At 40.6% G+C, this 12,079-nt stretch overlaps 1 protein-coding gene across 2 annotated transcripts in view; it reads right to left on the bottom strand.

Annotated features, from left to right (window-relative positions):
• Positions 1 to 12,079, bottom strand: part of kmt2bb (lysine (K)-specific methyltransferase 2Bb) — a 42,046-nt gene that overhangs the window by 7,987 nt on the left and 21,980 nt on the right. Inside the window, exons 15-30 of one of the 2 annotated variants that reach the window (XM_017490476.3) lie at positions 11,863 to 11,980; positions 10,756 to 10,869; positions 8,931 to 9,142; positions 8,730 to 8,831; positions 8,433 to 8,543; positions 8,107 to 8,183; positions 7,615 to 7,832; positions 7,368 to 7,471; positions 7,064 to 7,201; positions 5,844 to 6,002; positions 5,629 to 5,746; positions 5,436 to 5,514; positions 4,346 to 4,506; positions 4,111 to 4,263; positions 943 to 3,976; positions 94 to 189 (exon numbers count right to left, since the gene is read on the bottom strand). In XM_017490476.3, the coding sequence (XP_017345965.3) occupies positions 94 to 189; positions 943 to 3,976; positions 4,111 to 4,263; positions 4,346 to 4,506; positions 5,436 to 5,514; positions 5,629 to 5,746; positions 5,844 to 6,002; positions 7,064 to 7,201; positions 7,368 to 7,471; positions 7,615 to 7,832; positions 8,107 to 8,183; positions 8,433 to 8,543; positions 8,730 to 8,831; positions 8,931 to 9,142; positions 10,756 to 10,869; positions 11,863 to 11,980 (4,994 nt within the window). The remainder of the gene's footprint in view (positions 1 to 93; positions 190 to 942; positions 3,977 to 4,110; positions 4,264 to 4,345; positions 4,507 to 5,435; positions 5,515 to 5,628; positions 5,747 to 5,843; positions 6,003 to 7,063; positions 7,202 to 7,367; positions 7,472 to 7,614; positions 7,833 to 8,106; positions 8,184 to 8,432; positions 8,544 to 8,729; positions 8,832 to 8,930; positions 9,143 to 10,755; positions 10,870 to 11,862; positions 11,981 to 12,079) is intronic. The other variant, XM_017490477.3, reaches the window with a different exon arrangement.

The following is a 12,079-nucleotide window of genomic DNA, read 5'->3' as shown; positions in this document are numbered from 1 at the left end:
AGATCATTCAACATAATAAACATGCAACATAAGAACAATGAAATAAAATGACCCAATCTTACTCGGGCTGAAATTTTGAAAATGATTGCTTACCTTGCGCTTTCAGAATCACTACTGTGCTCCTCACTGATTTTATCCAGGTCAAGGATCCCTTTGACAGTTGGAGTTTTAATGCGAACTCCCCCACACCTACCACATAGTGGAGACAAAGCATAACTTATAAATGATCAATGCATCACAGAATGAGACAATATGTATGGAAAGAAAGACAAACGTGATTGTTAAGTCACAGCACAAAAATAATATAATAATATTCTTATGAGCTTCTTCGAATCATCATGATAATCCCATGACAGTAATTCATAATGAGTGTTTTGTCAGGGATGGTGGCTTGTAATTGGCAGGAAACATCAGCTCAGGTGTCAAACATTCTCATGCTCCAACTTTAGACATGAAACAAGTCAGACCACAGAGGGACAGACAAGAGCCAGCACTCGACCAAAGAACAGAAAAGGAGTTAGAGCATGAGAGTAAATAAATGGGAGCCAGAGAAAACATTCTGTCCTGGAACAATACTAGTGAGATCCTGAGTGTTTGATGTGAAATTCATTCCTGTAAATTACCTTGTATGGGGTTTTACCGAATAAGCTTAGACAAGAAGCATTTTAAGAGGAGTGCAAGCCATGGTATTAGCTTTAATTTAGTTCTGCATTATTTCAAGATGCAAATGTACTTGAGTGAACTCAACATTGCCTAAAAAGTGAATCAAAAACAGATTACAAACTGGGTGTATTTGTAGATGCTGGGTTTATGCATTAAAAACTGAGAACAGCAACTGATCAGAATGACATCCCAGAACTCTTCATGGAATTTATGAATAAATAATAATAATAATAATAATAATAATAATAATAATAATAAAAATAATGTCATCTTTCATACCTGGCAGCAGCTGAATTTAATTTGCGTTGCTCTTCTGGGCCACTGGAATGTTCTGGCTCTAAAAAGTCAGACTTTGATTTTTTGGTGGCAATGCGATCAGAGAGAGAGGACACCCTTTTCATTCGAACCTGCTTTGGTCGAGAAAACACTGAGCTTGGGGTAGGCGGTGGAGAATTTGTGGACTCTGGTTCAACGAGGAGGCCTGCTGGAAGAACGATGGAACTTGGCGATTGGGCTCCGCCACCAGCAGTGTTACAAGGTGAAGAAGGACTAGCCTTTCGACTGGGGTCATAATAGCTGGCCATAGCTTGGTTAATAATAGCTTGAGCGCTCTCAGCATGATTGTCTGCTGGCTTGCCAGATAACACGGGTACAGTTGTTGACTTGGTTTTCCGAGGTGTCGAGGGTTCCTTCTTTTTCCGTGGTTTCTTTACTCCAGGTATAGAGCCATCAGCAGATTCTTTTGCATTTCGGTTAGTTTTCTGGGCTTCCAATGGTGCTGCTGTTCCTTTGCTATTAGAAGTGAGAAGCTGCGTGATGGTATTCGAGTTCTGAATCACAGGTGTGACCATTCTGGGGACTTGGGCTGTGATGGCTGCTCCGGCAACTGCAGGCAAGTTGCCCGCAGCTGCCAGAGTAGCAGAGAGAGCGTTGCTTTGTAAAAGGCTGGCAATCTGTGTAACGCAGTTGTAGGAAGGTGATGTGGGACTGGGTAGCTGGAAAGTGTTGCTTTCAGGATTTTTGACAAAAATTTGGCCAAGACGATTAACAAGTAAAACATGAGGGGTTGGATCCACATTTGGTCCACCCACCTCCTTCACAGTGAGAATTGCATGACCTGGTAATGCTTGAGTCACCGTTTGTTGAGGCTCCAACGTTGGTCTTGGGGTTGAAAAGTTTATGGAAATTGTACGTCCTGGGGCAGCATCCCTTTGCATAGGCATAGAGCTATAGCCATTAACAACTACAGGGCATGGGGCAGGTTGAATAATGGAGGACACTGGACGGCATTGAATAGATGTTGGGGAGTTTACAGACGGGACTATACTGACTGTTGCTGAGCACACGGGTTGTGTATAAGTGGGGTACACGGGGGACGGCACTGCTCTAAGTGATGCAAGGGCTACACCAGTGCTTGATTGCACATGAAACACTGAATCAGGCTGAGCAGGCAAATCAGCAGAAATCACTCCCCTTGGGACTGATTGTTGGCCTATGTCTGAAGGAGATAGCAGTTTGTTACGAAAACTCTCCATTGGTGGCAGGATTGTCTTGTTTTCAGGGGTGTGGACAGAATGTAAAGTAATATTTGAAGATAATGATGAATTAGAAAATGACATGAAAGTAGGCTGCAAACATGGAGCAGAATGAACTGTAGCACTGCCAGTTTCTGTAGACGACGTAGAAGTCAGTTCTGGCAGCACTTGATCTTGGTTTCCATTTTCTGGTTTTGTGAAGGATGCTTCTGTTGAATCCTCTGGCAAGTTATTTGGGCAAATCATAGAACCATCAATGGAGGAAACAAAGTGGCCACTGTTATGATCCAAGTAGATTTCTTTTGACTCAGTGGATTCTTGTGTGTCTATTTGAGGTTCTTCCTTAACTGGAACCAACTCAGTAAAACAGGTGTTAGGTGAGGGAGGATCACATCTGTCCAGCATTATAGGTAACCCCAGATCAGTAGGTAAACCGTATCCTTCGATGTCTTCATTAAAAGTGGAAAACGTTGTATCTGCGTCCTTTGGCACAACAAAATTTGTGGAAGTCTCCTGATGGGGCACCACAGGACTTGACTGAAATGTCTGACCAATAAAGTCAGTGTTCTGATATGTATCTGGGAAGCCTGAGTTTGTGTAACCCCTGGTCTCTTGAGGAATCTCAGAATGTGTTGGACTACTTGAACTTTGATCAGCAGTACTAACTAAGGATAGGGAGCCAAACGGTTTGGATGGTGGTTGGAGCTGACTGCTACGACTTGGAAGTTCCACACATAGGCCATTACTGTTCCACTGTTTATGATGTTGACCATCAAGAGCCTGAGATGGTTTCTGAACTTGACTTGGGTTCTTCAGATTTTGGGTATTACTGCTTGTTACACTTGCATCACTCTCATTTCCATCATCTACACCATCGAGTTGTGAAATTGATTTTATAGAGCCAGAAGGGGGTGTCTTTGAGGCTTCTCTTGGGATTTTGCAAGCTACTATAGTGCGTGAAAAATCAAAATAGTTTCCCATGTCATCATCAGATGAACTATTACCCCAGTCCTCAGTAGCATGAGGTAATCTTCGGGCAGACACCTCTGCATCTGGACCCCAAAACTCATCTTGATCCTCTTCGCCTTCAACAACAATCTGTTCACTACAGTTCATAGCCACTCCCTCATTTAGTACTGTTGCTTCAATTTCAAGCTCTGTTTTGAGTTCTGACACCACAGTTAGGTCCGTGTCCAACTGAAAGGGGGTATAGGGGAATTCCTTATCAGTGACTAGATGGCTACCCCTCTGTGGATCTACTGTGTCTCGTAAAGGTGAGGTTCCATTTTCTGCAGGCAGTTCTTGTGGTGATGCCATGAAATTGTGTGGAAGTTCTGCAGAGTCCAACTGATTAAGGTCAAAAGGCAACCTTGGTCTTGTTGAAAGGTGGGGAGGTGAAGAAAGGGATCGGTTAGAGGGAGGGGTGCTGCCAGTACCACCATGCCACATGGGCTCTGGAAACAGTCCTGAGGTAGAATGGGGTGCCAACATTCCGGCACCCCGGGTAGAGGAAGCGCTTCGACTGACAGGGCGGGCTGACGAGGAGGTCGACAAGTTTTCAGTAGCACCAAGCGGGAAAATTGGGGAGGTAGGCTGGGTGGTTTTAGAGTGATGGGAACCCCCAGATCGAAGATTAAGTGAGCTAGTCGGAGATCCCAAGGAGGGGCAAGAGTTGAGTCCACGAATGCCAGTGTTCTGAGGTGTATGTCGCCGTAGTCTGCGGGTGTCATCAAGATCACTAATAGTCAAAATGTGGTGGGACTTAGAAGGGGCTGCTCCTGAAAAATAATAAAAAAAAGCTTGTTTTTTTTAAGACAAACAAACAGGACATCAATTAGGCATGACTGTAACATGACTAACCATTCATTAATTACAAGTAATTCCAAGCTAAATATAAGCAAACCTAGGTTACCTGGAGATGGTAGTGGTCTAGATAGTCCTCCAGCTGGTCTTCTGTTCAGTGGGTAGGCTGAATTTTTGGGTCGACTACCAGAGTCCGGCTTAGCAAAGGGAGATGCTAAACATGGATTTGCTGGTGTCACATCTCCCTCCGTAGTCTCAGATTCTAATAAAGAAATAGATTTTTTACAGAATAAAGCCACATTAATAGATCATAGAAACCTGCGCTCATGTATTTTAAAACATACCTGATTGTGGACATGGACTGTGGGCAATTGTGCGATTTTCTCCCTGGTCAGCCAGTTCTTCTACTGGATTCTCCTGAACTGGTGGTCGTACCTCCATGACCCGGCATGTGTACTTGCAGCGGCGACGTGGGTTTTGTGTGCTCCAGTACCACCGAGAACATCTGATAAAATATTACACACATACATTAATGTACATGTAGAACTAAAGCTACATATTAAGTGAATTACAGAGTCAGCATTAAGCAGTAATTAGTTCCAAACCACTGCAACACTAACAGTTAAAAAGTAAGCTACACAACAAACTTTAGAGTCAGTATAAATGTCTGCACCATTAAGATCAAAAGTCAATGTACACTGCAGACAGAATTACACTAGAGGAATAACACTAGTAATTCTGGACTTCCAGTCCAGAAAATAACACCACAGAAGCTTGAGACCAATGACAATAGTATTAGGAACCGCTGACGTATTACAACTATCGCAATGGCAATCAAGTTGGATGATTTAAATGTCTGTGGGGGAAATAGCTCTAAGACGAACAAAAATTCTGTTGTATTTTGTATTAAGCATGTCCTTTTTTTTTGTTGCCTATTTCAGAGTCCTAAACAAACTTGGATAGTTTTCTGCCTTTGAAGGGGAGCACAAAACCTCTGTGTCTGACGCATCTTTAGCTTTCCCTTGTCCATGCTTGCCAAAAAGATCAAGCCGTGAATGTCTTCACTTGCAAAACATGAACGGCTTAAATGAAGAAAATGAAACGTGCTGTTTATCAGGGCTACATTGCTATCCAAGAAATTCAGTATCTCCTCTGCTGTTCACCACAACGCACATGGACATGTAGTTTATATCATTTTATTTCAAATGTTATAATATGCTTAGTTACAAATAATAACTCAATTGGGTTATTTACAGTCCTGACTTCTGTTTTGCAAGCATTCCTGCCTAATTAATTAATTATTTAAAAAAACAAACAAACAAAAATAACCCGTAAATGCTAATGTTAATTAATTGTTAATTAATTGCAGAGACAGCTCAGATACTTTCATACGAGTTCAAATGACCAACAGTGAAAGTCAAAAAAAGTACTCACTCATAACCCACTGGAAAAAGTCTTCCTTGACTAGCTGATAATTCATTCAGCTTCCCAAGTTTTCTGACTTGAAGAGAACCTAAACATTAGAAAAAAAACAATATAAATGCACAAAACAGTTGACAACAACAATCACAACAAAAACAATCACCATATCAAGTTAACACTTTCCCATTGGCCTCGAGATGCTTACCAATCATCATATTAATATATTCTGGTTCTAATCCTGTCAAAAACTTCCTGCGAAGACTGATCCCCTCAAAGTCCACGTAGACCCTACGAAGAACTTCAAACCCTTGTCCAGTAATAATCTGGAAGGCCAAGAAGTGAGAGCATATTCAAACCCACTTATATTGTAAATGCATGAGAAAGCCCAAGAAAAGAAATCATGTTTAATGCAAACGGTACTTTTCCACTGATGAGATCACGGTGCTTGTAGCAGAAGACTTTCTTGTCATCCTGGAAGACGCAGTTGCGAGAACGGGCACACATGAAGTGGTAGTTGCTTTGGCAGGAGGTAAGGCAGCACCCCACTGTTGCCCCAGTCTGGTTACATCGTTCACAGCGCTGTGGAAAATTTTGACGCATGAGAAATAAGCAACAGGTTCAACAACAGGTTATTTTATATATAATAATAATAATAATAATAATAATAATAATAACAATAACAACAACAACAACAACAGTTTATTTCATTATCATTATATGCATTATTATTGCATTTATTCCTAGCTTTACTTTTTGTTTCCCTCAAACTGGGAGCATTAGGGCTAACACTCACTAACAAACCTGGATACTGGTTTACACAATATAATTCTTAGCTTAATGTAAGCTAACTAGCATCTAAACCTGGGTAATGTTTTTTAAATGCGCACTATTTAACCTTGTTAGCTACAGTTACTAGAGTTTTATGGAATATAATAGTTAAACTAATCCTAGCTAACCAGAGAATATAATCTGTCAACTGTCGTAATTAAATACTAATTAGCCTAATGTCAGCTAGCCTGCTAGGAACCTCGTTTAGCCTTACGAAGAGTTGATAATAAGGAGTTCGCTAGGTGCTTGGTTTTAATTTCATGATATATTACTTGGCCATTACAATTGAGCTAGCTTATTTGCAACTTGGCTAGCTACTAAAGTCTGAAAGGTACCATTAGCTAAGCTAACTACTTTACACAGTGCCCTGTATAGGTATGTAGGAGCTAATGCTGCTAAATGTGAATGGTTTTTTTTTGGTATTTGAGCATGCACACAGCTGAACTGTGTAGCCAGTGCTATTTTAAACTGCCAATAGACAATCCTATGCAGACATATTAAAAAGCAGCAAGGGGTTCAGTAGGTAATAAATCAAAACAGTCTGAATTAATTAAAAAATAATAATAATTAAGAACAGAGATACACATGGTATTTATGTATCTGAAATTGTGGAAGACCTGCTTCTTTATTTCCTCATCTTACTTTCAGTAGTTATCGTTCTTAACCAAAACAAAGCCTGTTTTGTCTGGTTTTTGTTGCTATTTTTTTTTTTATCCCATGTAGTAGACATTTTAAACTAACTACACTTTGGAATATGGCTCATATCATCTGACAGATCGAGTGATCACACACGTAACTCTAATACGCCATACCATAAGGCGACCTCTAGCAACTGCATTATGCACATGCATCAGGCAGCCGTTATCCTCCTCGAACACCTCAGCTGACCACATGGAGCAGTTGACATGAGCCCACTCATTTTGTCCGAGATAGAGCAGACGGCCTGCATCCTGCGGAGGTTGAGAAAACAAAATGCAAATTTTTTTATACACTGCTCATGAGACTGGTGGTGGGGGTTCATTTTCATATCTACTGGATTATTAAAAAGAGGGGAGGTGTACGGAGCAAAACAGGTTGACAAGGAGCTGTTTTTGAGTGTGACCATGTCTTGCTTACACTGGGCTTTGCATCACCATACTTCTGACACAAGACACACTGCCGCTCATCCTCCTTTGACCACCCGGTGTCCAGATCTTCTCTGGAGGGCCGTGCTTTTTTCCCTTCAAGATTCATCACGGAGACAGAATTAATAATAGAATTCAGGTTCGGATGATGTTCTTCGTTGATTTTCGATCAATGTATTATCAATCCTTTTAAAATACCTCACAAAGAAAATTTCAAATAATAATAAAAAAATTATTACCAGTCAGTCTGAGTCTCATGCTCAAGTCTCTATACTGGCCACTGACTGGCCTGCGAGACAGAGGGGTAGAGATATTTGCTCCATCTTCCCCTTTGACCTCAATAAGACCTCCTGCTTGCTTGGTGGTGTTCGCTGTCCTGCTCTTCTCCTCTCGTTCCCGCCATTGGGCAAACACATGCTCATCTGTTGGTGGTATTACAGCATTCGAGAGCATTCCACTAGAAAATAAGAGAACAAAAGGTTTTGAAAGTGGTGTGAATAAAACACGAGCCCAGAGCTGTTCTACAATTCCGCCTGATTCCCAAGTCCTCCTCCACACCCTCACACGCATAGTTCTACACTCATACCAAATATCTAGGTCAAACATGTGTTTAAATGTTTTAATAATGAAATAGTTCGAAATTTTTTTTTTTTTAAATAGTGTTTTATTCTTATCAAACTGAGTGACGAAAGAATGGACTGAAATAAAACAAAGGTGTATAAAACACTCACGCTGGTAGATGTTTGGAGCGGGGATCCCACACTTTAGGATCCTGACTGTTGAACCAGCTGAAAACCTCTTCCATAAGCTAAACAAGTAAATAAAAACTTTAGTAAAAAATTAAGCTATCATTTAAAGACAATGCTTTACTGTTAATAGTTAGATGAAATCCACTTCAGGTGGAAACAAAGACCACTGAGATACCACCACATAACCTGTCAAACCTTTTTTTTGTGTTTTATTAAACACCGAGTACATGCAGAAGGATGAATTATTTTGGAGATGGTAATATCACACCTTATAAACAGCTGGAAATAGAGTAAGGACTGAGTCTGACCTTCAGGTAGTAAGAGCGAGCCAGAGCAGTTGGCTTTTGGTCTTCTGGTAAAGTTTCCTCTTCCTCTAACCTTTTGCGAATCACTCTCACTATATCCTCATGGAAAGATTTCTGCAAAGTGACGAACAGGAATTTTATCAACTACCTCAACACAATGCATGCTTTCAGTGAATTATTGTACTGAAAATAGGATACATGTGAAATTAAATATTCCCTTCTGTTTTCACGTACGCATGTAACTTACGGATGTATTTTTAAAAATATGCGAAAGGAGGTGAAATTTGACTAATTACTCACCAGCGTTGTATATAGACCTCTGTCAAATTTTTTTCCTACAGCACGCAAATCACACACACGAAGAACATCATCTCCATCACCGATCTCATCCAGAGTTGTACACTAGAAGAGCAAGCAGGAGATGAGATGAATGCGCAAATTTATAATACTTACACGCGGGTATTAAGAGGAATCTGTTCGAAAGGGCAACGTGAGACGCACCTCGCAGCATGTGACCAGGTGCTGAGTGAGAGTAGAGCTCAGCAGGCAGGCGAGCACCTTCTCCACCCCAGCTCTGAGCTCCAGCAGCAGGAGCTCCCTCCATCCTCCTCCCTCCTCCCTCTCCTGAACTATACCGGCCTGCGCTCGAATGCAGGGCTGGCACGAGTACACAACGCTCTCTGGCAAACTCGACAGGATCTCATACAGGTCATCTGGAAGGACAATGGAGCACAGAAGTCAAGCATGAGATCATCTCTGCTTGAGTAAAACATGTTTCATGATCATTAACTGTAGAACACTCTCAGAAGTAAAATTTCCCTCTAGAGAAAAGGGTGAAATATCTAGTAGTTCGTAATGAAGAACACGCTCTGTATAACAGCTGTGGAGCTGAACCAAGTTAGACAAAAATTTGTCTAACTTGTCTAACTCAAAAGAGATAAAGATGATGTTTATTATACTTTTTGCTTCACTATCAGTTTGTGGATAATCTAAGTACAGTGGTAGTTGAAGGTTTGTGAACCCTTTAGAGTGCATAAGTATAACCTAAAACATCATCAGATTTTGTCATAAACTTCGACAAAGATTTCCAAATGAGAAAAATATTATACTTGGTCATATATTTCAGTTTAGCTGAAATTTGAAGGTGAAATTAGTCAGGTGATTTCAATCAATGGGATGACCATCAGGTGTGAGTGAGTGCCCTGTTTTATTTAAAGAACAGGGATCTATCAGAGTCTGATCTTCACAACACATGTTTGTGAAAGTGTATCATGGAATGAACGAATAAGATTTCTGAGGACCTCAGAAACAGAGTTGTTGAAGCTCATCAGGCTGGAAAAGGCTACAAAACCATCTCTAAAGAGTTTGGACTCCACCAAGCCACGGTCGCAGCTTGTGTACAAACGGAGGAAAGTTAAGACCATTGTTACCCTCCCCAGGAGCGGTCTACCAACAAAGATCACTCCAAAAGCCAGACATGTAATAGTCTACGAGGTCATAAAGGAGCCAGGGTAACCGTTAAGCAACTAAAGGCTTCTCTCACATTGGCTAATGTTAATGTTCATGAGTCCACCATCAGAAGAACACTGAACAACTGTAGTGTGCATGGCAGGGCTGCAAGGAGAAAACCACTGCTCTCTAAAATGAACACTGCTGCCCTTCTACAGTTTGCTAAAAATCACCTGGACAAGCCAGAAGCCTATTGGGAAAATGTTTTTAGACAGATGACCAAAATAAAACTTTTCGGTTTAAACAAGAAGAAAAAAAAAACGAATCCAAGACTATGTACAGGACTGATCAACAGTTACCAGAAACGTGCAGTTATTGCTACACAAGGGGGGGGGGGGGGGGGGGGGGGGGGGGGTTGTGTCACACCAGAGACTGAAAGCAAAGGTTCACATACTTTTGCGACTCACAGATATGTAATATTGGATCATTTTCCTAACATAATATAAATAAATAACCAAGTATAATATTTTTGTCTCATTTGTTTAACTGGGTCTTCTTTATCTACTTTAAGGACTTGTGTGACATTCTGATAATGTATCAGGTCATATTTATGAATACAAACTTTCAAGCACCACTGTAAATTCTAATTATTAATTAATATTCTTGTGATTAACTGTCACACACATAAGAAAAGGAAGGAACATAAAATAATAATTGGTGGACTATCGGGTGTCTCGGAGACTCGGTTTGGGAAGCACCGATCATAATTACATGACTGTAACTGGTAACAATTCTGCAGCTCTATTACATGACAGGATATGAGATATGAGATGACTCAGAGTTTTTCGACATGACGTGGCTATCAGGTCAGACGCACCAGTCAATCCCTCACACTTGGCATGGACCCAGTGGTTACATATCGAGCACTGCATCATCTGGCTCTCATAGTCATTGTCCTCATAGCACTTGAAGCACATTGTGCAGTAGTTACCTAGAAGAGCAAGTAAGAAAGCAATCACACATCAGGAATCAGCAGATATTTGCCTTGCCTTGTCTTGCCTTTACCAGCAATGAGGAAAGATTTGATGGTGAAGCTTTGTCATCATACATTCTTCATTTAAAACAATGACCAGTTCATGCTCTAGATTACTTGTGTATCATAAAAAGGGTGAACAAATTCATAAACTGAAAAAATAAATGATCAAAGCAGCAACATTTCTTACTGTTTACACCACTTACTAGGCTTGTGACATTGCGTGCAATTTACCATCGTCTTATCATGTCCCCTAACTATCATCGAGTGACGACTGATGATGTACACCCATGGTTTTAGAGGGGTGTAAGCTGCTGTAATGCTGACTTGAGGGGGAAAAAGAAAGGGGTGTAGCCAGAAATGTATACATGTTATGTCATTACAGCAAAAAAAAAAAAAAAAAAAGAAAGGAAAAAGAAAAACAGGAAGCTGGTTAGAAATCAGCCGTTGCTACTAGTTGCCAGGCATTATCGTTTAGTCATAACCTGTTAACAAGGTCAGTAATGCTTGCATAACTGAAGGCGGGACTATAAATAATCCTACCAAGATTTCAGCTGTAACTTGGCTCATTATAAAATTGAAGTAAATTATATAAACTGTGTGCATATATCCACTGGCAGGCAGATTAACATATACTTGGCTAAAGTACAGATATGTAATAGTAGTGCTCCTGAGTGTTTGCTTGTCATGCAGTTAAGTGCAAGTGGTTTATGAATAAAGGGAAATATGATTTGTGCAAAATCTAGTTGAAAATCTGTTTTATTTTAAATATTCTCCCAGCAGGTTTTGCCATGACCCCACCATTCCTGGGCCAGTATCTATAAAGCTTCTGCTCTAAAAACTGATCTTTCTATTATCTACTTAATAATAAAAACAATGGCACTATGCTATACATTTAGCACATTGTTATGGCTGTAAAGTAATTAACTGCAATATGTTTAGGGCTCTCACCTTGATCATGCAGCCGAGCGCAGTCAGGACAGAAGCCCTTATCGTGGTTCCACTCGGTGTCCCAGCTCTTCCCTGGAGTCACGCCACAGCTCTTACACCTGATGCACGTCATACACACCTGTGGAAACACACGAAGAGTATGAACTATGACGAACTTAGTAAATGAATCTAGGGCTACAACAATTAATCAACGAATAATCAATCATTAAAATAATCG

The sequence above is a fragment of the Ictalurus punctatus genome, chromosome 17, assembly GCF_001660625.3.
Source record: "Ictalurus punctatus breed USDA103 chromosome 17, Coco_2.0, whole genome shotgun sequence".
In the NCBI taxonomy this organism is placed as follows: Eukaryota; Metazoa; Chordata; class Actinopteri; order Siluriformes; family Ictaluridae; genus Ictalurus; species Ictalurus punctatus.
The sequence above is the reverse complement of the archived record's forward strand: the minus strand, read 5'-3'. Positions and strand labels throughout refer to the sequence as shown.